This window comes from Odocoileus virginianus, chromosome 11 (assembly GCF_023699985.2).
Source record: "Odocoileus virginianus isolate 20LAN1187 ecotype Illinois chromosome 11, Ovbor_1.2, whole genome shotgun sequence".
Classification (NCBI taxonomy): Eukaryota; Metazoa; Chordata; class Mammalia; order Artiodactyla; family Cervidae; genus Odocoileus; species Odocoileus virginianus.
Genome location: NC_069684.1, coordinates 9,837,049 through 9,864,887, shown reverse-complemented (window position 1 = coordinate 9,864,887; position 27,839 = coordinate 9,837,049). Strand labels below are relative to the sequence as shown.

General features: G+C 40.5%; 2 protein-coding genes across 14 annotated transcripts in view; one reads left to right on the top strand and one right to left on the bottom strand.

The window, feature by feature from the left end:
* The first annotated feature begins 771 nt into the window (after positions 1-771).
* On the top strand, positions 772-17,214 carry ANGEL2 (angel homolog 2). 9 transcript variants are annotated; one of them, XM_020890464.2, is made up of 9 exons: positions 772-991; positions 3,174-3,499; positions 8,568-8,824; positions 9,620-9,689; positions 11,058-11,479; positions 12,342-12,468; positions 12,855-12,912; positions 14,807-14,970; positions 16,789-17,214. In XM_020890464.2, exons 1-9 carry the CDS (start codon positions 804-806, stop codon positions 16,938-16,940), a joined length of 1,764 nt encoding a protein of 587 aa, XP_020746123.1. In that variant the 5' UTR covers positions 772-803; the 3' UTR covers positions 16,941-17,214. The 9 variants fall into 9 exon arrangements, with proteins under 9 accessions (XP_020746123.1, XP_020746124.1, XP_020746130.1 ...); XM_020890465.2 differs by having other exon boundaries at positions 880-1,032; XM_070473916.1 differs by lacking the exon at positions 3,174-3,499 and adding an exon at positions 4,991-5,245 and having other exon boundaries at positions 946-1,032.
* Positions 17,215-19,436: 2,222 nt separating this feature from the next.
* The window catches only part of VASH2 (vasohibin 2), a 40,403-nt gene continuing 32,000 nt past the window's right edge, over positions 19,437-27,839 (bottom strand). For all 5 annotated transcript variants that reach the window (XR_011490239.1, XM_070473919.1, XM_070473920.1 and 2 more), the window contains one exon: positions 19,437-22,460. Coding sequence is in view for 4 of the 5 variants with exons in the window: in XM_070473919.1 (XP_070330020.1) it covers positions 22,388-22,460 (73 nt within the window). In the remaining variant the exon portion in view is untranslated. The remainder of the gene's footprint in view (positions 22,461-27,839) is intronic.

Below are 27,839 nucleotides of genomic sequence, written 5' to 3'. Positions count from 1 at the left end.
AGACCTGGGTTCAATCCCTGGGTGGAGAAGATTCCCTTGCGGAGGGCACAGCAACCCACTCCAGTATTCTTGCCTGGAGAATCCCATTGACGGAGGAACCTGGCGGGCTACAGGCCATGGGGTCGCAGAGTCCCACACCACTAAGCGACTAAGCACAGCACAGTTGAGGCTAATTATCAAAAACAAAAAAGAGACCACAAAAAAACCCAACTGCCACTCCTGAAGAGCCAGGAGCAAAAGCAGGGCACTGCACTTACAATCTGCACTGAACAGAGGTGGGCATTTAAAAGTGAGCTCTGCAGACGTGGGCCCTAAAAATTAATTGAAAAAATCTGTGATACCACAATTCTGTGGGAACCCAGATTAGTTTTTCCCTACCTTGAGCGGATACAAATACACTTTTTTTTTCTTCCCTTTTTAATAGTAACTGCAGTGCTTGCTTGCTAAGTCTCTTCAGTCGTGTCCGACTCTGTGAGACCCTATTGACTGCAGCCCGCCAGGCTCCTCTGTCCCTGGGATCCTCCCCACCCAGGGATCTAACCGACGTCTCTTCAGTCTCCGGCCTTGGCAGGGGTGGGCTGTGTTTCTTTACCATTAGCGCCACCTGGGAAACCCAACTGCAGTGAACCCTCCCATGATCTTTAATCAAGCTGTTCAGCTCTTAGTTAATTTCCTGTCTCTTTAAGACCCAAGTCGGCTGTTTCGCCCCACTCAGAAATGGCTGCGCCGGCTTCACGAGCTCTGCGCATGCTTCTTGAACACAATTCGGCGCCGAGACAATCCAGTGACTTTTGCAGCGCAAGATGGGGACTTGGCGGCGGGCAAGATTGAACTTCCCGGCATGCTTTGCAGTCGGGCCGCGAGGCCCCGCGTCTAGTGATGGGGAGCACCTGGTGCTTGACGCCGCCAAATCGGCCGTAGAGGTGGACGTTGTGACCGGGAGCCGGGAACTGGAAGGCCGCGGAGTGGAAAGATGGAAGCGTGGCGCTGTGTGAGGAGGGGCTACGGCCGCTGTGTGGTGGGGAGAGGCCGGTCAGTAGGGCTGGGTGGCGGGAGGGAAGAGGGAGGGGCGGGCGGCCCGGGGGCGGGAGCGGGCGACCCGGGGGAACCGGGGCGGGGCGGGCTGGGGTGTCGGGGTTGGAAGAGGAAGAGGGTCCGGGCCGCGGTGCCGCCGGGACAGACCTCTGGAGACCCTGAGGGATAGGTAATCCCGGCGCGCGGCCCGCTCAGAGCGGGCCCGAGGCGCCGAACGCGTCGGCCGAGGGACGGGCTCGTGCTTCCCCGGGCCGGGCTGGCCTCGGAGCCCCGGCCCAGTTCCCGTAACCTAGCCCGAGCCTCCGGGTCCCCGGCCTCCTCCCCCAACCCTGCAGAGCCCCGGGCGGGGAGCCGCGGGTCAGTTAGCGAGGCCACCGTCCGCCGTGGGTCCGGGGCGGCCTGAACCCGAGGGAGGCGCGCGCCTTGTGCACACGCCCAGGGGATGCTCTCTCGGTGTGTGGACGCCCGGCAAACTTTTCCCCTCCCCGACCCTGGGATCCCAACCTTTTACGGTGATTACCAAATTCTGGTTCCACATCGATATTACCGGATAATTTACTTGTGAAATTGACTTATCTTTGAATAAAAAGCACTTCAAGAGGTGCTGCCCACATTAGCACCTTTCTAAGTAGTATCCACGAGTTGCTGGCTTTGATATACTTTTTTTTTCTAATACACTTTAAAATAAATGCTTAGATATTATTTAATTGTGTACCATATGAAACTGACTGGTGTATATCACACGTGGGAAACACTGCACCCTCTTATTTTATACGTAAGTTACGGGGATCAGGTTTTGACTCCTGTAGTTTGGGGACTTGACTGTTCCGTAGGCAGCGTTTCCTGAGTACCAGCTGTGTGCCACGCACTGTGCTAGGCACTTGGGAAGAGACCCAGATTAAAACGAATTAGGGTGCTCTGGCCCCACAGGAGCCCATCAACTTAAGAGAAAATAAGTCTGTATAAGTAACTACAAATACAGTGAATAAGTTTTGTAGTACAAGTATTATGTTAGAATACGGTAGCTTATTGGGATAGAAAGTGGTTTTTCTCCAAATCTCTATGGCTTTCAGACTTGTCACAAAACAGGATAGACTTACCCATGTCATGCCTTTGAAAGTTTACAATTACGTTGACTTTAGAGAGCAGTTTGAGAAAGGGTAAACTGCTCAATAAATTTATATAATAATAAAAATGTAAATGCTGTTGAAACAAATATGACATATAAAAGTCAAATAACAGTATATACAATTTAAACAAAATTCCTTTGGTGATGAAAGTGGAGATTATTGACATTGACTTGGAAATATAGCTTTAATGAATTCTGGAGGACAGGAGGCATCTTTCTCAGGATTGTAGCTATTTGCCAGATAGTGTTTTGTGCTTAAGTTGAATTGTTTCATAAGAGAGCCTGAGAGCAATATATCTATTCAAAATAATGATAACACTATTTTGGAGACATTTTTAACTAGAGAGCCTATCATATAATTGGTATCAGATAATTGGTGCTGTAGGGTTTGGAGTGTTGGTGAATTTCTAGTAAGTAATTCTTTTTCATTTCCCTCAAGGAGGATCAAGCTTTAAAGAGAAAAAAGTAGCATGGAAAAATAAATTATGTACTGATTAGCAGGAGAGGTAGGTAGTTTCGTGAAGTCGTGATAGGCTTTTGTTTTCTTAGCTATAAAGATGTTTGGAAAATAAAACCTTGGTATAAAAAAGTTGTTCAGAAACATATTTTTACTCCAAACTCAGAGAGATTCACTTTTATTATAGTCAGCTTATGTGTTCTGTATTTAAGTATTATGTGTGCTGTGGGTTTTATTTGTCCATTAGGTTTCATTAGATGCTAGAAAGCTACTTGGTGATTGGCTTATCTCTCAGTTGAATTGTGTGGACTTTTGGAAGTTTATCTGGTACTTGGGGAGGCTGGTGGATTCTCTGTTAAGTATTTAGAATACCATTCATAGTTGTTTAGGGAGCGTTTTGAGGTATTGCCACTAGCAGTGAAATCCTTCAGATTGAGAAGTCAGATTTTAAATATTAGACATTACCTTCCCTTGAGGAAACAGATTTAGATTCTGTGTGGTATATAGCTGAACAAAAAGTGGTACCTCAAGGAGTGTATTTATTTCTTTTAGATACCCCATGTTACCCCACCACCAGAAGAGTCTGGGCAGAGACTGGACTACACCGTGGGAGAATCTGCAAAAGTGTTGCTGGAACAGACATATTTCTAGTTGTATGAGGTGGCCTGGACATTATTCTCGTGCTCCTTACCCATACTTCAGTAGTAGGCATTTCTCACTAAATTGGCGACCACCTTGTTTGTTTGAGTCTAGAGCTCCGTTTCAGTACTGGAACTGGAGACCTGACAGCCTGAGCCAGACTTCTTTGATTCATCTCTCTAGTTACATCATGAACTCTGAGGGAGATGAGCCTTCATCAAAACGAAGAAAACACCAAGGTAAAGGTGACATTTATCTTGGTGCAGAAATAGACATAAGCCATAGAGTAATTGAAACTTTTCATATTCTTAAGAAAACCTCCTGCAGGTTTTAGAGGTGTTTGATGTTTATTTTTAACCAGTACTTTTCTGTTAGGGAAACAGAAATTATTTTTTTTAAATTAAGTCTTAAAAAAAAAAATCTTCAATTAATTGTGTATTTCTGGCAGTAAAAATAAAAGTCACTCTTCGTATAAAGTTGGAAAACAATGGAGAACCAGATGGAAACATTAAGAATAATTTTAAAATTCACTGTTTTTGAAACAAAGTTTCTTAGATTTCTTAGAAATTAATACATGTATTCTTGGGATTCCACAGATGTATTAAAAAACATCATGTTTTCATTTTTAATGTTAGCGTTATCATATAAGACAAAAGAATTTCCTTAAATAGAAACAATCATAAGTGAAAAATGTTTTCTTACAGAATCACATTTTATCTTATTAAATTTATATTTCTCATGATGGATCTTTAGACATAATCAAGAGTCTTTGGAAAGTTTATCTTTTAAGCACATCTTATTCAACTTTGAGACAGTTTTTTCTAGCTATCTTGGTTATTTCTATTTTTCTCCTGTTTTTTTTTTTTTTTTCCTGTTCTTTTTACTCTCAACAGTTCACCAGACTCTGAGCTGCCAGCCCTGCCCCCCCTCCAAAAGTATACACGAGGAGTCTAAGTATTGGAATTGTCATTCTTATTGAGCTACAGTTGTCAATGAAGATCATTCCTCTGAAGATACTTGGAAATAGGCTGTGTGGGTGTTAATTTGCAGGGAGCAGACATAAGATTGTCAAAGGAAGGCGTTGAGAGCTAGTCTTACCTGGGAGTCAGATCTAGATTAGTTAGAGCTCTTCTAAGTAGACTTCTACACATTTAAGTAGAAATTCTAATTACTCAGAAGAAGTGGAAGTCTATTTGTATAGCTCTTAACCACCAATGTGTTTGCAAACAGGTATTTGTTTGAATGATTAAAAGGTATATTTGAATCATTAAAATTAGGTTCCTAAGAACAACCCATCATCTAAGGCTGTATGAGGACATGAGATGGCTGCTTGTTCACGTGGTCATTGTTCATCAGGTTGACACGCTTCTCTTCTGTTTAGCCTTTTGTAAATCTGGTGGGCTCTCAGGTGGAGAGGTGGCGTAGTGACCCCAGGCATGAGCTTAGGAAACGCTCCCGCTCTCACTCTGCTCCACCACTAAGTGTGTGAGTTTGGACAGGTTACTGAACCTCTCTTCTCCTTGGTTTCCTAGTGTAAAATAATACCTGCTTTGAAAGCCTGTGGAGGATGAAGTGAGACATATTCAAAGTGCCTAACACATTGTTGGCTTCATAGTAGGTACTCAGAAAATCCTGGTGGTGTTGTTTTCCCTTTAATGGATGGGGAATTACATTTACAGACCGATAAACTTTGATTGCAACCTGACTCTCTATATGTCCGTTCTTCCTAGGTTTTGTGAATAAGGAAAATGCTCTTCGTTAAGCCATATTTGTGACTTCTGATATTTCACTAATACTACTTTTCAATCAAGAGAACAGCATTGCTAACTTGCCTGTCACTTTAAAGTGGTATTTGAAGGATTTGTGTGACCCAATTATGACCTTTTAATTAGGCACCCTAGAAACCCAATCAGGCCTAATTGCTTGCTTTTTTTGACTCATCTGTCTTCTCTGCTGTGACCACCTTGTTCCTCCTGACATGGAAGGTATATAAACTTTTGTAGTGTGAATTTATGTTGTGAAGTCTGTGAAAGCCAAAGACTGTCCACTCTCTCAGTAGTTTTCAAATCGTCTTCCATGGAACCCTAGCATTCAAACAAATTTCTGTATGTTTATTCAAAGCAAATGTGGTCGGAATAAAATGTGTTTACCCCATCATCCCAGCCCCAGTCTCAGCCTATCAGGGGTTGATGGTCAGGAATGAAAAATAATGTCAAAGGGATATACAGACTGTAGAAGTCTGAAAGCTACTGTATTGATTTGATCGTCTTGTGGTCTTGGTTATTTTAAAAAATGGAATTGCCAAAAGAGTTGGTTTAAACTCTTAACTGCCAGGACTATACAGATCTTATGCTTTGATCTGCCTTTACATATACATATTTTATAAGAAAGCATGAATGAATTTAATGCAGCACTGCCACCAGGGTAGTGCTGTAAGTTTGCAATGATAGCTAACATTTTGTTGTATGACTAGAACCCTCTGCATCTCCTATACATAAGATTTAATGATTTGTGGCTAAAACCGTAGACAGTCCCCAATTTATGAGGAATTGTGTTCTCAATAATCAGTTCTTAAGAATCAATTCTGTTTTCCTCATAGAAGCTATGTTATAAATCTCAGAGTAGCTGTGCAGAGTCAATATAAGTAGCTTTAGTTCTGGCCTTAAGGGGTTCGGTTCACTTCATTTCAGCCACTCAGTCGTGTCCGACTCTTTGAGACCCCATGAACCGCAGCACACTAGGCTTCCCTGTCCATCACCAACTTCCAGAGTTCACCCAAACTCATGTGCATTGAATCAGTGATGCCATCCAACCATCTCATCCTCTGTCATCCCCTTCTCCTCTTGCCCTCAATCTTTCCCAGCATCAGGGTCTTTTCAAATGAGTCAGCTCTTTGCATCAGGTGGCCAAAGTATTGGAGTTTCAGCTTCAGCATCAGTCCTTCCAATGAACACCCAGGACTGATCTCCTTTAGGATGGACTGGTTGGATCTCCTTGCAGTCCAAGGGACTCTCAAGAGTCTTCTCCAACACCACAGTTCAAAAGCATCAGTTCTTCTGTGCTCAGCTTTCTTTATAGTCCAACTCTCACATCCATACATGACTACTGGAAAAACCATAGCTTTGACTAGACAAACCTTTGTTGACACAGTAATGTCTCTGCTTTATAATATGCTGTCTAGGTTGGTCATAATTTTCCTTCCAAGGAATAAGCGTCTTTTAATTTCGTGGTTGCAATCACTATCTGCAGTGATTCTGTAGCCCAAAATAAGAAAGGCCTTTAGGAGTAGGATTCTCCATATTCAGTGAAGGATAAGGGATAGTTTCCTTCTCTTTCCTGGGCATAAGACAAGCACTGGGCTAAGTTATGTGATAGTTGAATGCTTTTATTAATTTGGTTTTCTTGCCTTCATCATTTTTTACCTTTCTCCTCAGGCTTCTAGTACCTTTGTGGTATCATAATTCCAACTCCCCTGTTCCACTCAGATCTCGCTATTCATAAAAATTACCTTACTCTTCTGTCCTCTGATCAGAATTCTATTCCTTCAGTGCAGCAGATAGCAGCTTTTAGCTTTTGAGCAAAGAAATCTGATTAAAGTCACTTAAAATTTTTACTTCATTGACATTTCTAGAGTATACTGATACTTTTTTTCTTTCACCTTTTGAGATATAATTGACATTACTAGCATGGTCTAAGTTTAAGGTGAACAGCATAATGATTTACCTTTACATACATCATGGAAGGATTACCACAATAAGTTTTGTGAACCTCCATCATCCCAAAGAGATACAAAAGAAAAGGGAAAGAAATATTTTGTATGTAATGTGAGCTTTTAGAATTTACTGTAACAACCATCATATAGAACATACTACAGTGTTAATTAAATTTACCATGTTGTATATCACATCCCTAGTACTTATTTATCTTATAACTGAAAGTTTGTACCTTTTGACTGCCTGCAGCTAATTCCCCCACCCCACTAGAGTATGTTGATATTCTGTAAATATATCATAATTGCAGAAGATTTGGAAAAATCTTTCACAGTCCTTCCTGTCAGAGATAATTACTCTTAAAAATAGTGGTATATTTCCTTGTAGTCTTTTCCTCCCATGTTTAGAATACTCTTCCTCAATTTATTTTTTATTTAATTTTTAATTGGAGAAACTTAGGAATTCTAAATCAGTGAAATGAAAGCCTTGCAGGAAAAGGGAGATATACTAGGGCTGAGATTTTCTCATATCATCTAATTGTGCTTGAAAGTCCATCTTCAAATATTTTTGTTTCCCAAATTCATCCCATTTCTTGATTTTCCCTTCTGAGCTTATAGATTCTCTAAGAAGTTCCACATTTGTCTTCATAGCTTTCATGACAGTAAGAGTATCCTCTTTATTGGTGGGGAGAGGAAGACTGAAGGAGTATGTGTGTTGTGTATGAGTATTTATACATATATATGGTACTGTGTTTATATATCTATAGATACATATATATGTGTGTATATATGTATTTTTTTTAAGTAGTCTTGTCTAAATCAAAGACTGCTTATGATTTCAGAATCTCGTGCTATTTCATCTTGTTCTCAATACTTTTTCAGTGTACATGGTGTCTTTACGGAATATAAACTGTCACACATTCCTGATTGTTGCATGCTAGGTTGGTCAATCAGGAGTTATCATTTACTAGCATTGTATAGCTATGTTACATTTAACTTTTGCTTTGGCGTGCATTAAAAATATTTCTTTTGTTTATTTCGTTAGCATTCTTGCAGTAAATACTGCTTCCATTTACTGTCATTATATACCCTTCATTCACGTCTAAACCAGATTTCTCAGATGAATTGTCTCAGGAACATAGTTAAGCATTTGATGATCCCATCATACTAGTAGGTGATAAAATACAATATGAAATTATCTTGTTGAAAGACCAGCTCTGCCATACAAGTATATTGTCCTGGCTCTGAAGTTGCTGAGCATGTCTGTGGCAAATCCATGTCATAACCATGGGAAGGTGAGAAATCATGACCCCTGTATAGTCTTAGCTTTGTAACCCACACTCAGAGCCTCCAGAATGACTTGCTGAGCCCTCTTAAACATGTTTTGTGCCTCTTGGATCAGGCAGTGTATCATTTTATGGTCTTCGTAAACAATTTGACGACATTTTCTAGTCATGAGGTGCTACAGTACCATTTCCTAGGGGAAAACATTCTGTTCACTGCCTATAAGAATTTTTAAAAGGCAAAAAATACTTATGTGCAGGAAAATATATGATCTTTTTTTTATTCTTTGTATTTTGTCTAATATATTTTAACAGGCACAATACAGCGGCATTGGGAATATATATGTAACCATAATAAAGAAAACACGAAGATCCTAGGAGACGAAAATGTTGACCCCGTATGTGAAGACAGTGAGAGCAACTTTGACTTTTCAGTGATGTCTTATAATATACTGTCACAAGATTTACTGGAAGACAATTCACACCTTTATAAACACTGCCGGCGGCCAGTATTACACTGGAGTTTTAGGTTTCCCAATATTCTGAAAGAAATTAAACACTTTGATGCAGATGTAAGTGTAAACTATCAGAATTATTCACCTAAGGAAAAGTTGGATTCATTTCTGAACTAAATGGTTTTTTACCCCTTTTGTTTCTGAAGTCAGAGGGAAGGCCTATATAGTTATAGGTGAATTCCCTAGCAGCCCAGTGGCTAAGACTCTGTGCTTAACACTGCCCGAGGCTCGAGTTCCGTTCCCAGTCAGGGAACTACGATCCCACAAGCCACAGTATGGCCAAAAAAAATTTTTTTTAATAGATAAGATGATGGAACAGCTTTGAATAGGGTATTATAACTTTGGAGGAATAACTTGCTACTGGTTGTTGATATAAATGATTATATAACTTTTCAGAAAAGATCCAAAAATTTTTTTAAGTATCAGTTTTGAGACGGGCTGGTACCGTATTAAGTGTTCAGTAAATACTTCCTTTGATTGAAAATTTTAATAATTCGTGCAAAAATTAATTTAGATGATGGCATTCAAAAAATTACCTCTTAAGAAACTACTAGAAGGATTAAGTATGAATGAACTTGTAAATTCAGGAAAAATATTCCAGCATATAAATTATAAATATTTCCTTTGGGAAATACCAGTTTTGGATAATAAGAGGGATTCATGTGAGTAAAGGTCATGGTTTTGGGGACTGATCACATTTGGAAACATTAATTTGATAGATTTATACAAGAAAAAATTATTTCAGCTTTCATCAGGTTTTTAGAATTTTAGAAACCTATTTTTAAAACAAAAGCACCAGAAAGTTCATATTTGTATTTTTTTGTTTTAATTCAAGCCATTTTTTCTTCTAAGGTACTTTGTTTGCAAGAAGTTCAAGAAGATCATTATGGAACCGAGATCAGGCCAAGTTTGGAATCATTGGGTACAAATGTAACTTTTATTTTAGCCAGATTTACTTAATGGGTTGTTAAAGCATAGCTTGTTAACAAAGGTGTGTGGTATATTTGGACTAAAAATTTTAATTTTGAAAAACTGCTTAATACCCATTTCAAGAGGTCAAGAAAAGATTGAAGTATTTCAAATGGGAACTTTTGTGTTGATACGTATTTTAATTCAAATGGAAAGATGTGCAAGAATCTCTTCAGAGCTGCCTTTCCAGGAGTTTCTTTGCCTACTACCAGACTCCTAAGATTCTGAGTTCGTGAGATCAGGGACCACTGTATCTAGTTCATCACTTTATGACCCCCGTGTCCACAGTGCCTACCTGAATGAATACCTTTAGAAACAGGTCATCTCTCTGAGAAATTCTGCCTGAGTCGCGTTGTTCACTCAGCACGTATTTTTTGTGTCTGCTGTGCACCGTGCACCGTTGAGGCGGTGGGGACAGAGCAGTGAGCTACACAGGTAGCAGGCCTCTCGCCGTGCGGGGCGGGCGTCCTCGGGGCGAGAGGCCGAGGGTGAACTGAACAGGCAAGTGAACGGCGCCTCGGGTAAGGAGAGCTTTCTGGAGAAAAGCACAGGGAGGGGGAAATGGGGCAGCCTTCAGTTTTACAAAACGATCAGGGAAAGCAGCTTTTGAGTCAAGACTTGAAGGAGGTGAAGGAACAGTGGTGCCTGGAGCACTCCAGGTAGTGGAGACGGCTGCGCGAAGGCTGGAGTGCCTTGAGGCGAGAGACGCTGCTCTGTGTGGAGTGGAGGAAGCAGGGCGGAGTTGGAGGCAAAAGCTGAGAGGTCTGGGCTGGGGGAGAGGGCGACGACGGCTCTAAGGCACTGTCTTCGCCTTGACTCTGGTTTCTGTTAGGATGGAAATGGGAGTGTGATCACGTACACGCATGCAACACTGCAGTCTGCCGGTAAAAAAATCTGTTTGACTTTTTTTATTCCAACACTTTTTAGCATCCTACATTACTAATATTTTTAAAAATACACTTCCGTTAACATTGTCCCGGCTTCCCTGGTGCTCAGAGGGTAAAGCGTCTGCCTGCCGTGTGGCATACCCAGATTTGATCCCTGAGTCGGGAAGATCTCCTGGAGACGGAAATGGCAACCCACTCTGGTACTCTTGCCTGGAAAATCCCATTGACAGAGGAGCCTGGCAGGCTACAGTCCACGGGGCCGCAAAGAGTCAGACACGGCTGACTGACTTCACTTACAAACATTGTCCAAAAATCAGAATTTTGTTTTACCATATATATTATTTTTTGCAAGTGTGGCAAAACACAGTACTATTACTTTCATATATATATGAAAAAACAGTCATCTTTGTTAAAAATTTTTTTCTTTCTTACAGGTTATCACTGTGAATACAAGATGCGGACAGGAAGGAAACCTGATGGCTGTGCCATTTGCTTCAAACATTCCAAATTTTCACTCTTATCAGTGAACCCAGTGGAATTCTACCGCCGTGATGTTCCTCTATTGGACAGAGACAATGTTGGATTAGTGTTGCTCTTGCAGCCCAAGATTCCAAGCGCTGCCTCCCCTGCCATCTGTGTAGCTAACACACATCTGTTGTATAACCCAAGGCGAGGTGACATTAAACTGACCCAATTGGCAATGCTTCTGGCAGAGATTTCCAGTGTTGCCCATCAGAAAGATGGCAGCCTCTGCCCCATTGTTATGTGTGGGGACTTCAATTCTGTTCCTGGTTCTCCACTCTATAGTTTTATTAAGGAGGGAAAATTGAATTACGAAGGACTTGCCATAGGAAAGGTAAGTGCACTCCTCCTTATTAGGAGGTGGGTGTAAGTCTCTTCATTGTAAAGTGAGGACAGAGCTTTACCTTGTAAAGTCATCCCAGAGCTGTTTGAAAACCTCAGATGAGTCAGTTTACCAAGCTGTGGTGATGATCCATAGCTACTCATAAGTAATTATATTCACTGGATTGAATTCACTTTTCCGTCTATTTGTGACAACATTCTGCTAGCCAACAAAAAATTCAGAATGGGGGTGAAGAAGGAAAATAAAAGGATTGACAGACATGAGTACTTCATAAATAAGGAACTACTCACAGGTGCAGAATAGTGTTTTGAAAGCTAGATGTGGGCAAAAGAGTTAGAAAAACAGTAATTTAATATTTGCTTATTATATAAATTTTCCTTTACATAAGGATAAATATTTTAGTTGTTTAGCTGAGTATAATTTATCCCATGTTTTCATTTTTATTGTTCTTGTCTTCTTAGTTCAGATCCTTTCCTCTTCAGTACATTTAACCAGAGTAAGCCCTTACCACCGAGTTTTGGATGACAGTTTAAAATTTTATGAGTTGATCTTTCTTAGTGTTTTATATAACAGGAACTATAATGCAGGTAGTAAAAAAAGGAGAAGTATTAGTCCAAAGCTATAGATGATTTAGATTTCCAAATTCAAGAAAAACATGCATAGGAAAAATTACCATTTTTATGTAAGTAATAATGTTTTCTGAACTGTATTTGAGCAAAATTTTACAAGCACAAATGATATAATGAATAAAGGATAATATTTACCATTCTTGGATTTCCTTTCATTTAAGAAATATTTTCAGTACATAATTTAAAATCTATCCACCTAAGATACCTGTTGAAATTTTGTTTAGGTATCTGGCCAAGAACAGTCTTCACGGGGACAAAGAATTTTATCTATTCCAATTTGGCCCCCAAACCTAGGTATCTCACAGAACTGTGTGTATGAGGTACAGCAGTTACCAAAAGTAGAAAAGCCAGGTAAGTGTTTGCAATCCATTTTGGCAGTCTTCTTGATAATAGTGTTCCCTTTGAAGGCATGCAACTAAAATTTTAAAGAGAGAACATCTCAGAGATGAATATTCATATATAAAAGCATAGAGTTCACTTTTTTTTAAGAACTCTGATTACCTTTTGAAAATCAACTTCCAAAATTACTTTTGCATGTTGCTTTGGACATGTTTGTATTTTGTTTTTGCTAATTCTGGAGAATGTCATAATACAGATTCTGGGATGAACCATTTACCTAGGCATCTATCTAAACAAGATATGCCTTAACTATTGTTCCTAGAGTAGAAGTACTCTAAGGCAAAGTAGAACAAAACAATACACTGATAGAATTACTAAACTTCTCTTTGTTCTTCCAGATGGTGATCTGACACAGACAGAGCCGGACAAGACAGAGGTCCTGGTGACAGCGGAAAAGTGAGTTCTGGAAAGCAGCAGTAGACATGTGCTGACTCTAGTTGAGTAAAGAAATCATTTCCCAAAAATCACTTGGTTAAAAAATAAAGCTGATGATACTTTGTGCTGGTGAAGAACGCTGGCTCTTAGTCAAAGAGACCTGAGTTCTAACCCTGACTTTGCTGCTCTTTAGCTGTGTGATTTTAGGCAAGAAATTGAACATTTTCAAAGATTGTTTCTTTATAGATTGTGTTGTTATGAGAACTAGATGAGATAAAGCATGTAAAACTCAGTGTTTAACATACAGTAAGCACCTAAGCATTGTTGTTTATAGAAACAATTTGTCCATGGACCTGAACCCACTAACATGGCTATTACTTAAAACAAAGGTGAAGAACACAGAAAAATATCTCTGAGATTTCAAGAGGATCCTTAGCCTCCTTTAACTGCTTACTGGATCTCAAAAATAAATCTATAGGAGAATTGATCCAAAAAAAAGAATATGGCTATAGAAAGATAATTACCTAAACTTATCTCTTAAGCTACAGGAAAAGGTCATCATAGGTAGCCAGGTAAAGATGCCTGGGTTTATTTTTATTAAAGAATCATGGATGCTTTGGGCTGTGGTTGAAAAACATATATATAATACAACAGGATGGAGACTCATTTGTGTCTTAGGAGATTCTCAAAATGTCTTGTTTATTTCATAGTATGATTTCTATAGCTTTGACTTTTGTTTTAACACTTAAATTTCAGAATCACCTCTCATTCTTTTTATCTGCCTTCTTAGTCTTATTATATTTTGTATATCTCGTTTGGGGAAAATATCTCATATAAGAACTAGTAAGAAAGGAGCAATTTTTTTAATTAAAAAAAATTATTTAAAAATTTTAAACCTTTCACAGTAGAAACTTCCCTGAGTGAGATCATTAAAAAGGCTACTCTTACTAGCAAATACTTAGTTTTGAGTAATTCTGAAATCTTTTTATAACACAATAGAGTATAAGAAAAAGTACTTATATCTTTAAAATACAGTGAGTGTCTTTATATGCATACTTGTATCTGTAAACTGTTAGTAGTAAGAACAGTTTGCAGTAGACCTATTTTACATTTAATAATATTGTATCTATAAGTCCTTAGATATAAAAAGTTTCTAAAACTTCGCAATAGAATGATTTGAAGCAATTACCTGTGCTTCTTGACCTATGAGCTCTTTAAACGCAGGGCAACACCTTTATCTGTATATCCTTAGCACTTAAAAGAGATAGTGCCTGGAACTTACGAGATGTTTGATAAATGTGTGTTGGATGAACAAAATAATGTCTTTTAAATTTTGTTTCATGAAATAAAATACCCTTAAAATTCATGATGTATTAATGGGAGATGATTTTTAAACCTTTTGCCTGTAACATCATGTGTATTTAAAAAATGGGTTAATTGTAAGCCATTATATAGAAGCTGTTTTAAAATGCAGTACAAAATTATCTCACATACCATAGCAAGGATAACCATGGAAAAATATGGCCTCTCTGACATCAAAAGTCTGTCAGTTCTAAATAGTATTCCTAAAGGCCACTTTAATTTTCTCTTTTAGAAGCAGCAAACTTACAAGTTATTTTGGAATATGTGTTCATTAGTAAGTGGAGGCTTTCAAATGTGTTATAATTAATAATCACATTGGTATGTTAATTATTGAGCTCCCCCACCCCACCCCAAGTAGTATAGCCCTATTAATGGATTTTGGATATCACTGCATGGATAAAGAAATGTGAAATTGTGCTATGGTTTGTTTAAATAATTATTGTCCTAATGTCTGGTTTTGTCTGGAAATTTAAGTGAAAAAGTGCTTTAAGGAGGAGGAATTATAAAAATCATGAAAAACTTGATGGGTGCTTTTTTTTTTCCTTCAATTTAGGTTATCTTCAAATTTACAGCACCATTTCAGCTTGTCATCTGTTTATTCACATTATTTGCCTGACACTGGAATCCCAGAAGTGACCACCTGTCATTCCCGAAGTGCCATAACTGTGGATTATATTTTCTATTCTGCTGAAAAGGAAGGTGTTGCAGAGCAGCCAGGTAAAGAATGCGTGTAATCTTAAATTCTGCTTGAGAACACAGTAACTAAAAACTTCAGGGCTGAAGCTGAGAAAGCCAAACATCTGGATAAAGTTCTCGATTTAGAAATTAAAAATATTTTAAAATTGGTAATGTATTTGGCAGATTGGTAATGTATCTGAGTAAATCAGTTTATCACCTGCAAAAGATGGAGGCAGTGAAATACCTCAAAGCAAATTATTCCCCGTGAATTACATTCTCAGCTCTAGCCTCCAATCCCAGTCACCTTCTGAGTTGCTTTTTAGATCTTTTATATTGCCTTTTGGTTTTTACTCACCACAAGTTCATTGTTTTTCTTGCGACAGCAGTATCATACAGTTTTGTACTTAAATTTTACTAAGGTATGCTGCCTTCATTGTAGGGCCTTGCTTGTACTACCAAAGCTGACAGTTTTGTCATGTTGACCCTGGAATATTGGTTCTTTCTGGAAAGAGAAGTCTGAAAAGTGTGTTTTCAAAAAGCAAAGGTGATAAAACACTTTTCTGTGTATGATTCATTGAAAACAAGGTATTAATATTGGTTAAAGGATTTAACATGGAGAAGAGAGGTTTAAAGTAGTGAAAGTGATGAGTTGCTTAGTCGTGTCTGACTTTTTACAACCCCATGAACTAGTCCATCAGGCTCTTCTGTCCATGGGATTCTGCAGGCAAGAATACTGGAGTGGGTTGTTGTTCCCTTTTCCAGGGCATCTTCCTAACCCAGGGATTGAACCCGGGTCTCCTGCATTGCAGGCAGATTCTTTTTTTTTTTTTTTCCATTTATTTTTATTAGTTGAAGGCTAATTACATCATTGCAGTGGTTTTTGAATGAATTAGCCATGGATTTACATGTATTCCCCATCCCGGTCCCCCTTCCCACCTCCCTCTCCACCCGATCCCTCTGGGTCTTCCCAGTGCACCAGGCCCGCCCGAGCACTTGTCTCATGCACCCAACCTGGGCTGGTGATCTGTTGCAGGCAGATTCTTTACAGATTCTTTACAGCAGGGAACTGGGAGTCAGAGAAGTATTCAGAAAACTGAAAATCCTAAATGTGGGCAGCTATTTTGTCTTTTCTGATTTTCCTCTATTTACTCTTCCTTTTCCTTTTTTTTCAGTGCTACTTTTCTTTCCCAATTTTCCCTTCTGTTTTTTTCTTTCTCTCCAAAAGTAACCTTACTAGTAACACTCAGGAGATGGCCAACTCCTCTCCCCTAGATCAATTCTACAAAATAACCTTGCTGCTTTGAATTTCTAGGTTAGTTCTGGTAGTTGTCATACTATATATATCCACTAGACGGCGGGAGTGTGCCATGGACCAGCATCTCCAATGTTAACATTAAGAGCCTGTCTTCTTTTATTCCACTTCTGTGGGTACTGAGTCTCTGGGACCAAATTATACTAATTTATTTTGCAGTCACTTAATAAATGTTCTACTTAGATGTGGTTTAGTCTTTCAGTTTTATACAATTACAGAAAAGTTGATGGGTGAATTTCTTAGGTAGTTGTCAATCTCAAATTACTCTTAACATTCTTACATGTTACATTGATATTTTCTTCTAAAGATGATTTGAAATTGAAAAAAAAAATTTGAAATAGGAAAACAAACATCTGAGACCGCTGTTTGAGAGTTATAATTAGGTTATAACTCAATAAAAAACTAACCATATTTTATTTTAAACTGTTTCATGTTAGACTTCCAGGGCAGTGTCAAGTTACATATCATTTTTTTCTTTTAAAGACTTCTGTGGTCAATTTACAACCTGTTGTTTCACTAAATGTGTATGTGCTTTTTTAATGTAGGAGCTGAAGTTACTTTGGTTGGTGGCTTGAAACTTCTAGCCAGACTGTCACTTCTTACAGAAGAAGACTTATGGACTGTTAACGGACTTCCAAATGAAAATAACTCTTCGGATCATCTGCCTTTATTGGCTAAATTCAGACTTGAGCTCTGACTTTTGATTACATATATACTTTGCGTTCCCGTTTGGTTTTTTTTTCCCCCAAAGAGTTCTTAAGAGTTTGCATGTTTATTTATTTTTATGCTATGAAATTTCTGGAGGTTTATGTTAAATGTTTGAAACAGGTAACAGAAGAAACAAGTTTACACTTTTTTTTTTAATAATGAAAAAATATTTTCCTGACAAGTGAGATCTAAATGCTGTTGATTGCAAAAAAAGTTGTAAATATTTATTCTAAATCCCAGTAAAATTGACAGTGATTTTTAAATATGGTGCAACTTCTTTAATCTCTTAGGAAAGAATTTCGTGTTTTTAGCAAGCTTTAAAGTGGATCCAAAATATCTTTGAGTTCTTGGCAAACCACAACTCATTCCCTTGCAGAAGGCCTGATTTCATCACAAGGATCATGTCTGTTGAGTCCTAACTCATTCATCTCAGAAATCATTGGGTTGTTCACAAGTATCTAACCATTTTAGTTTGTCTTTGATGGGGCTTGATAGTACTTTTTAGAACTGTACAAATTGTTTAATCCATTTTATTACCATCCTGAGCCATGTAATGTGCCTGCATTTTATTGGTAAAATGTAGGTCACCATAACTAGTAGGATGAAGTGTTTTGGATAAGGCCACTCTCCATCCTATAGTGGACTGTATAGGATGCCTAAGAGAGTCATTCTGGGGTCATGCCTTGGGTTTCCCTAGTAATTTTTTTTTTTTTAATTTAGTTTCGAGAAAAGATTCTGGATTGAAGGAAAGATTTTACTTTACTGAACCAATCCTGTATAAATTTATTAGGAAACTTGTATTTGGAACAAAGTGGCAGCTATAAGATTCTTTTTATTTGCCTCAGAAATAAGAGGAAGCCAGCAGAACTCTAGAGGGGGAGATATTAACTTGGAGACCTAAGACTCTTTAATAGTTGATATTAACTGTTTTGTTGTGGTTCAACTGTTGTCATTTCTATAATGTTTTGGGTTTCTGTCTCTTTTTATCATGATTCAGCAGTGTGAGATGGTGCTGGTCTTTTTTATAAAGTGGTTAAGAGTGGGTCTGAAAAATCCTGCAGTTGGCTCTTAATGAGTGTTTGAATCAAACATTTTAAAACCTAAGTGAAAATTTACTCTTTTCTAGAACTGGGATCACAGAACTATGTACATTTTTACTAAGTAATTTTATATTGAATTCTGAATTATAAAAGTTTTTTACAGTGGGTTTTCTGAATAGAATGCTTCATTTTAAATTAGCAGCAGTAGTTACTTTATAGGCTCGGACTTTTTCTACTGAAGTATTTACAACAATTATTAAAAAATAAATAAACCAGATAAATACCCCCCAAAAGTATGTGGGTTATAAGGATTTGCCTAGTAAAAGTTATAGTGTTATAGAAATACTTGTTTATTGTATCACTTTTTTTTTTTTAACTTAACAGTATTAACCGTATAGTTCTAGGATTTTCCACATTTTGTAGTAACAGTTTTCAAAGTATTACATGTTCTGATTAGCAGATATTGTCATCAGCAAATGATAACAGCAGATAGTATTTTTATCCCTTTTAGTATTAGGGAAAGAAAAATGAAGATTCGTGGATAACTATGTTGTGTTGTATGAGTTTGTTAACAACTAACTTTATATATAGGTATTCTTGATAAACGAACATCCCTGAAAACTTAATTTTTTGTATCCTGATTAATATATTGTGATTTTAGGCCCTTTTCACGTACTTCACTTTGAGTTAATCCCATAAAATTGCTTTCAACTTTAGCTTGTAGAATGAAGTAGTATTATGTGTACTGTAGGCCAAGGAATCCTTTGTAACTTTCTCACAGGCTTTTAAAGCTCCACTAAAATTAACTGTCCACGTGTCTTCACTTTGTTTGATCAGAAGAGTTAATAACTGTTGGAGCCTTGTATTTACCTGCCAAAAGCAATTAAATTTGGTTAATTGCTGAAACCAAATCTCCCCATCTCACCTGCTGTGCTATCCAGGTTTTAAATGGAAAGGGATATATTGCAGAATTGCAGTAACGAAATTTTGGTTTTACTATAGCTTTTGATATCGGTAGGTGTGTTTGAAATTGTCTTTTCTGGAATTTAGCGACTTGTCTGCTCTTAACCCTTTGCTTTCCTAAAAACACTAAGTTAGAGATCCAGAGTTCAAAGGGTTGGAAAAACATTCACTTTGTCAAGTCATTTGCACTTTGTCCATGTAAGTTACCTAATAAATTATTGTACTAGTACATTTGTGCCTGAAGGTTTTGTGGTAGATGAAATAAGCTGTGTAATTCACTTGTTGCCTTGGGTGATGCCAAAATATAAGGAAGCCAATAAGTGAATTAAGATACACCAAAATAGAGTGATAAATTTAATACAGAATCTGAAAACTGTGGAAGACGACAAGGGTGAGAGTGATAATTAATTTACTAGAACAAGTATATAATAAGAGGAATAAAAAAAATCACACCATTTATATTTTTAGAAGGAAAACAATCCTTGAGTTTCCAGGATGATTTTATTGAAAGTCCCATGCTGTGTATAAACATACAAGTGATGAGAAAAACATTAAATTGAAACATGCACTTATCTGGCATTCTCTAAAATACCATTATACAAGTTTTCATTTACTTAGAAAAATACCCACTAAAACAATCACAGTTTTTCTTAAGAGATCTAAAAAAAATGTATTGGCCAGAACAAAGTCCAAGAGAATAAACAAGATTCTGAATTGTATGTCAAAAAAACTGTACAAGGTTGTACATAAAACTAGAGCTTACAAAAGCCTCGGGTATAGTAAGAATACGTAATTAAGATCTCCAAAGTTCTATTTACCAATATCTATTAATAAAATCCTTATGAAATAATTGACTTAGAAAAAGTGAAATGCTCATGATTTCAGAGTGTATAGAAAATACTAAATATTACTTTCTGAAATAAAAGTACTCAAAACAGCACAACATGTAGTCTAGAATCAAGATTCCTGTCATTCATTTAAACTTTGCAAGTATTATCACAATGGCTTAAGCATAAAAGTTCTCTTGCATTAACTTTTTTTTAAAAACTAGATTTCAAATCATTTCATGGATTTTATCTTTTGAATTATAACCAGATTTAAAATCAATTCTGTGGGGTAAAAGATAAGTCATTTTTTTTTCCCTTACCGTATTACCAATTCACTAGAATGTAAGTTTGATACTTTTCTTGTGTCCTTTAGAAATTAACTTTTCCATAGGCAATAAAAATAGAGTAACAACTAAGAACATTTTAACTTATTTTCATGTTTCTGTGACTAACTCTTGCTTTGGGGAAATAAATCTTAAAATCAAGCAGTTGGTGTGGAAGAAATCAGGTTACTGATTGAATCTTGAAGCCAGTTGGCAGTTTTAAGGCTTAGATATCAGCATATTAGAAAAAGGTTGTATTCCTAATTCCTTCCCCCTTCTGTGGGAGACAAGGATATGCAAATGTTGACATTCCATGTTTTAGACTGGACTGTACTTAATACTTGGAAAATCCTATTCCAAGCCCTTAGAATGACTGAAGTATTATAAGTAGTCTACTTACTGGATATAATAAACTTTCAGATTGATAAACATGATTATAGTTCATCTAGAGAGAGTTAAGTCCGTATTTTAGAATGAAAATGAAATGATTCACGGACTACTCCAAACCTCTAAATACATGTGGCCAGGAGGCTGCAAATGGTGTGTCTCGGAGAAGATAAAAATAACTCATTTTCAATTCTACTGATAGTACTGTTCTTAAAAGTGGTTAAGTCCTGAATGTGTTTACCTGGTTTAATCTAACTGAGATGTAGATTGGACTTACTTGGTCCTTTTTCATGTAAAGGACATTCGACTTTTTTTTTTCAAGGAAAGTACTTTCCATTAATAACACTGATTCTTAGGGTATAGTGAGCTCAGTTGCACAGGGCTGAAGGATAGTCTTTTTCCTTCCCATGGTGCCCTCAGGGGTAAAGAATCTGAATGAGCAGATTTTTTTACTCCCCTCCCAAAATCCACCTTTAGGTAAAGAAAGCCAGAGGGGGAGGCCCCAAGACTGAAATAACATTTTTGTTGACTAGCAGACTTCATTTAAATATGCTTTTCTGTCTCCTGAGTTGGCATGGTTGCTAAGATCAAACAAGTGAAGTAGAAGCTGTACTCTTGATAATACAGACTTGGTCTGTGACTTACTCTGTGTGATCTGCAGCAGACGTTACACTGTAACTGCCATATGCAGGCCAGATACTCATGCCAATGGAGAACATCAGGAGAACATCCAAGGCGTAACACTGTACCCGAAGTCTTCCATTTAAAAAAACAAAGATTCTGCTTCTGCAATTCACTGCATTTTCCAATACCAGTTCCTAAATATCATGAAGTGGTACCTAAAAATAGTACTGGGAAATAATCACATCATGCCATATTTGGTCTTAATATAAGACATCAGAACACATACCTAACAACAGTGAGTCCTGCAGAACCAAGGCCTGACTCAGTTTAAAACTCAGGTGAAATGTGAACAGAAAGGTTACCTAGTTCTCAGGACCTACTGATTCTCTCTTGGTCTCTGAGTGTGGTATTGTCAGAGGTAATCGCAATACTGCTAAATCTGTGTAACAGTACAAGACCTCATGTGCTTTTCACTGGAGTCTGCGAAGTTTAAATGTCAGTGACAGAACACAGACTAGCTTCTGGACGTGCTTTTTTGTTTTGAAAGAACAAAAGCTGCTGTCAGTGAATGCTGTAAGAAAGATTAAGAAAGTAGTAACTCCAAGATCCTGAAAATGATTTCCCGTATTGCCAGAAGAATTTCAGTGCTCTTTAAGTAAAACACTTGCATATAATACCTAAAATCTCATCACGTGTGCACCAGGAAAAAAATTCCAAACCTCGTGGAGATCCCCATGGGAAATACTGGGGAAACAATACAAATAGAATTAAAAAAAAAAAAAAAAACCCACCATTATGTTTGCATATCTGATGTCAAGATGCTGAGGTAATATTGACTGCCTAAAAAAACCCCACCAAATCTTTGCCTGTTATTGCTGAAAAAGACATTAATACTGATTGAGTTACCTTACTGTATCAAAAGTGGGAGGGGGGAGGGCTTCATGAACATGGACTACTAGTGAGGCATAATGTTCAAAGCAAGTAAAAGAAAGTAGGTAAATGGGAAAATATAAAAAACTACAGTTATGGTCTTACCCTTTCTATCTGGAGTGAGGGGGACAGTCCAACCCCAGTGGGTCTATCACAGCCTTTTCATGGTTGTCCCTTCATGAATTTTTTTTTTTGTTACCAGCCACTCAGAGTCTACTTCCAAGTGAATCCACAGGAATAAAATTCACCAGTTCTCAATAAATAGCTGCAGTTCCTCCTGAAGATGCTGGGTAAAGGCAGAGAAAAGCACCATAGAAGCCCTGCTGCTGCGGTAGGGCCGGCCTAAATCCGGATCTGATAGCCCACTTCGTTCAGAGTGCTGACGTCAGCCACCTTCTTTTCAGGCAGCGCAGGCCTGCGGGTGAAAGATGGTGGGGGGAGAGGGGAGGGGATACAGAAAGATCATTTAGCGTTGTTAGGGCCCTCGACCCTTTTGGGTATTTCCACAGCACACCCCACTGCGCCCCCCACCACCCACCGGCCTTGGCTCCCAACTCTACTTCTTGTTCTGAAGTCCGCCTTTATAGGTTTTAAGGAGCCTTTGAACAGGTTTTCAATGTAGAGTTCAAAACGAAAGGTACAGGTTGCTGAATGAGTTTGTTTAACTTCAAGCCTGAATTTGGTCACACTGTAACCTCTGATATGTATCTGTAATCCCTGCAAGGGCCTAAAGTTCGACTACAACAGAACTAAGCACCTGAACCAAATGCTCCTAGAAACCTTGGCGTCCTCAGCGCCCTGGGGAAGCCCAGCGCCTCCCAGATGTCTGGGGTGACTCAGGTTCTCCTAGACATTCTCCGTCTCTATTTCAGGCTTGAAGGTATAAACTTGGGATGAATCTTTCAGAATTCATCTGAAAAAGCATGTCCATGTGGAAAATCATTCCAAGGCAAATCGCCTCTCTTCCCTAAATGTAATACATTTTCTCATGTACTTTGCAATGCGACACTACACTCAAGCATTCACGGGAGTCACACAAGAAAGTACTTCAAGCTGGGGAGAGAAGTCCTCAGCAGCTCATCATCTGTCTCCATTAAAACTACTTCCTAGGAGACTTCCCGACATAAGATCATGCCTAAGCATTCTCAGGATTTATCTCACAGTTTTTGTTTTCCCATTTTTAAAATGAGTGGGTAGCCATTCCCTGCTCCAGAGGATCTTCTCAACTCAGGGATCGAACCTGGGTCTCCTGCATTGCAGGCAGATTCTCTACCATCTGAGTCATCAGGGAAGCTATTAACTCACTAGTTAGCAGCTAATTCAACATGATACTAGTAACGGTGTTGAGTTATTAGTATGTGGAGTAAGAACAAGTTCGAGCAAGTGCTCCAGAATCCTTTCAGAGAAGCAGCCACATCTAAAATGAAGTCCAGAAAACCATCTCTGAGTCTGTCTTCTCCCCTGGGATCTCGCACACTACGTGGGCCCTGACCCAGGGCGGCTCTGAGATCTCCCACTGCCTCCAAAGGTTAAGCAGTTCCTCGTGCTTTAACAAGAGAACCCCTTGCTCCACGGTCCTCGCAGCATTTATCAATCAGCTCGCCTCACTTTTCCGAGCCTTTCTTGCACAAGCTTTCTTCCTGTTTGGCATTTTCCTCAATACCAAGTAACACCTCCCCGCCTCCTGAAACTCGAAAGGTGCTGCCCTTCATATGTGAGACGAAAGCTAGTAAGACCCTAGCTTCCTAATGTTTCTCAGGGGCTGGGATAAACCCACACTCGCCTATTTTCTCTCCCTCATTTCTGTGACCAACAGCACCTGCTGGAAAGTCCGCGGCAGGACAGGCGACAGGGAAGGTCAAGGAATGAACAAACCCCTCCCCCTGACCCTGTAACAAGGGCTTCCCTGGGGTCCCTGCAGCGACGGGCCACAAGCATGAGCCACTCGGACGCCACCTGCTCTGAAGCCACTTCTTGGCCACTCTCCTGGCTTCCGCTTGAAGCCTCTCAGCCGCAAGGAAGAGCATTTTCACCTTTTATTCAAGTTTCTATGTTCCTGAAACTTCTCCCTTTATCTTTACCACGTTCTGCTCTCAGCACCCTTGAAAACAGATGCACTTTGCCTTGGGGCCCTTTGGCCTCCTTTTTCTAAACCTTTCCTTAGCACTTCCGCCAGTTCCCCAAGCCCCCAGTTGCTGAGAAACCACCACTATAAATAGCTTTTATTTATTAGGCACTGACTCTGTACCAAGCATTGTTCTAAGGGGCTTACACGGGTCAATTCATTCCCACCACGGCCTTCCGGAGCTGATACTGTTACCATCCATTTGACAGAGGAAGAAAGAGAGGCCCTGAAAGTTTGGAAACGTGCTCAAAGTCATGTGGTTAGCAAGAGGTGGAAACCAGAATTTTCCTCCAGAATCAAAAGTGGATGGCCTTGATCAAGATGCAATGACCCTGACCCTCAGTCTCCTGCTCCCCACACAGAGCATCCTCCCAAGCATCTGAGGAAGACGTCAGGCCACTCCTGTCTCTGCATCTTAGCTTCTGGATTGCCTCCCGCATCTCTTCTCATCCCTTCAAGGACCAACCCAGATGCCACTTCCCCGTGAAGGATTTTCTCACAAAATCTCCCCACAATGCACCGCTCCTTGCTCCACATGCTCCACCATCTCCTTCTGTACATCGTTGGAGTGGGTCTCCAACTCCTGTTAGGCACCAGGCCACACAGCAGGGAGCCAGCGGCTGCTCCCCGCCACTAGCATTACTGCCTGAACCATCCCCACCTCACGCTGGTCCACGGAAAAAACTGTCTTCCATGAAAATTGCCAAAAAGGTTGGGGTCCACTAGGTTAAAGAATCCCAAAGGTTCATAATTCTTGAGTCTGCCTCAGAGTCTGCAAACAACTTTAGAGCATGCATCAAGTAAATTCATCTGCAAATCCCCACTGTTGAATATTCTGTACCTCTCAGTAAACTCTGGTCTAGTTCCTCTGCTGTTTTTAATCGCTAAGTCACGACCCCATGGACTGTAGTCTGCTGGGCTCCTCTGTCCCAGGGATTTCCCAGGCAAGAACACTGGAGTGGGTTGCCATTTCCTTCTCCAGGGGATCTTCCTGACCCAGGGATCGAACTCTCATCTCCTACATTGCAGGAAGATTTTTCAGTGCTGAGCCACCAGGGAAGCCGGTCTAGTTCCTACTAAACGGCTGACAGGATTAGGTTTGTGATGGGATATTTTCATTTTAACAAAGTCCTAAGCCAGAATTCAAGCCATCATGAACAAACATTCTAAGAATTAACTGGAAGATTTTTTTTTTCTGTATATAGGAGAGGCTTTATCTTTGAAGGTCACTTGGGGAACCTGCCTACTTGTACAGCTGAATTTGGTTCTGCAACAACAGACAGCATGGGGCCTTCCAACGGAAAGGGACTAAGTCGTCTCCTTCCTCTGTCTCCCCACCCTCCTGCCTCCCACAACAGCCCAGAACACAGGGGAGGAGGAAAAAAGGCTAACATTGGCAGAACTGTGGTGCTGGAGAAGACTCTTGAAAGTCCCTTGGATTCCAAGGAGATCAAACCCATCCATCCTAAAGGAAATCAACCCTGAATATTCATTGGAAGGACTGGATGCTGAAACTGAAGCTCCAATACTTTGGCCACCTGATGCAAAGAACTGATTCATTGGAAAAGACCCTGATGCTGGGAAAGACTAAAGGCAGGAGAAGAAGGGGACGACAGAGGATGCGATGGATGGACGGCATCATCCGCTCAATGGACATGAGTTTGAGCAAGCTCTGGGAAACAGTGAAGGACAGGGAAGCCTGGCGTGCTGCAGTCCATGGAGTCCCAAAGAGTCGGACATGACTGACTGAACAACAACACTGGAATAAAATGAGTTAAACTGAGATTCCTGGCGAACTGTCTGCAAGGTGAAACCCTTCTCTCTCATGGCAGCACTGGCTGCATTTCCTGGCCTGGCGAAGGGCAGAAGTGGGTTATCGCAGCATGCCACCCGCCTGGGAGCCCAGCCAGAAACAACGGCTCAGTCCTCGCCAGCTCGTCTCAGGGCCAGGGCTGGGGGAGCTATTGTGGAGAGGCCCTTCCGAGTGCTCCCCCGGCTATAATTAGAATATTGCAAGGGGGGTTATTTTTAAGAAACACAAGCCCCAGGATGATGATTCAGCTGGGTCTGCACTTGCCCAGAACCTTGCACATCAGATCCAGGGTTATTATTTTAGAACAATGTATTTCTCTAAATCCTTCCCTAGTCCAAACAAGGAGGCGTTTCCCTCTGAAAGGCTCTCGGACGCCTTCTATTTTAGGGGACGCAGGGTAGGGGCTTCAGGTTTCCTTGGGTGCACTTTGTGGAAGGAAGGAGGGGGCACTTCTCTCTGCGCAGAAATGGACTGTCCCAGCCTCATGTCAATGTCAATGTATCTAAGCGTGAACCAGGCTGACTGCCTGATGGCCTGGTCCCAGGTCCACCCTCAGGCCTGCATACCGGGAGCCAGCGCAGTGGAGCTCTGCAAACTGGGAGGGGGTCGGGAGAGGACCTCCTCTCCGGTTCCATAGAGAAAGCATTTTGTGGGACGTGCCACTGGTATTCACCACATACCCTAGTATGGGCTAGCTGCATCTAGATGGTTTGGGGACAGTGAACCATCTCCTATGTGCCCCACCTGGGGCAGCCTCAGGGCCAAAAAGAGCTTGGCTAGACTGGACGGCGGCATCAGGGAAGCCACAAGCAGCCTCGGAATCACAAAGTGATGGAGCATGTTGGGGATGTGAGCGGGGCGACAGCCCAACCTGGGGCTGAACGAGCTGGTGTGTCTGTGTGAGACTGGGCTTCAGGAGAGAGGCCGTAAGTGGAGGAAAAGCCTAGAAGGTCCCGCCTAAACCACCCAGGTCCCTCCCTGTCCCTGAGACAAGGGCTGTGTCTGGGGTGTCTCCTCTCCTCAAGCCGTCACTGGGCAGGATGGGTCAGAGGGCCTGAAGGGCAGTCGGCCAGCAGGGCTCCTGGAACTTGGGTACCACTTCCTCATTGACAAGAATTTACTAAGCCACCCCTGGGCTTCCCTGGCGGCTCAGATGGTAAAGAATCTGCCTGCAATGCAGGAGACCCAGGTTCGATCCCTGGGTCAGGAAGATCCCTGAAGCAGGGAATGGCAACCCATTCCGCTCCGTATTCTTGCCTGGAGAATCCCACAGACAGAGGAGCCTGGCAGGCTACAGTCCATGGGGTGGCAGAGCCGGACACTGAGAAATCCACACACTTAGACTTGGTGCCAAGCACCTTGCAGATCGTGGGGTCACCACGACAAACGGCCGGTCAGTGAAGCAAAAAGCCATTCCCCTTCTTCTAATGGAAATGTCCCCCTTCCTTCTCCCGGGTGAGTGTGAGATACTTCAGGGACGCGGCCCAGCTAAGCCCAGTTCAGGGCCGGCTGCCTGACGGGGACGCACAGACCACCAGGCAGGCTGCTCAGGCTTTTTGCTCCTGCCTCCCCTGAGGTCACAACCCCTCACACGCGCGCACACGCCCGTGTTCACAGGTGACACCCTCACACACTGCACACTCACAAGGACCAGTTAGCTGGACTCTCCGTGGTCTCTGGATTCCAGAAAGCGATGTATTGCGACAGTGCAACGTTAAACCTTTCAGTCCTCGGTGTTACGGGTGCATGCGTGTGTGTACACACACACTGTGTGCTCAGTCGTGTCCAGCTCTTCTGTGACCCCACGGACTACAGCTGGCCAGCTTTCTCTGTCCATGCAATTTTCCAGGCAAGAG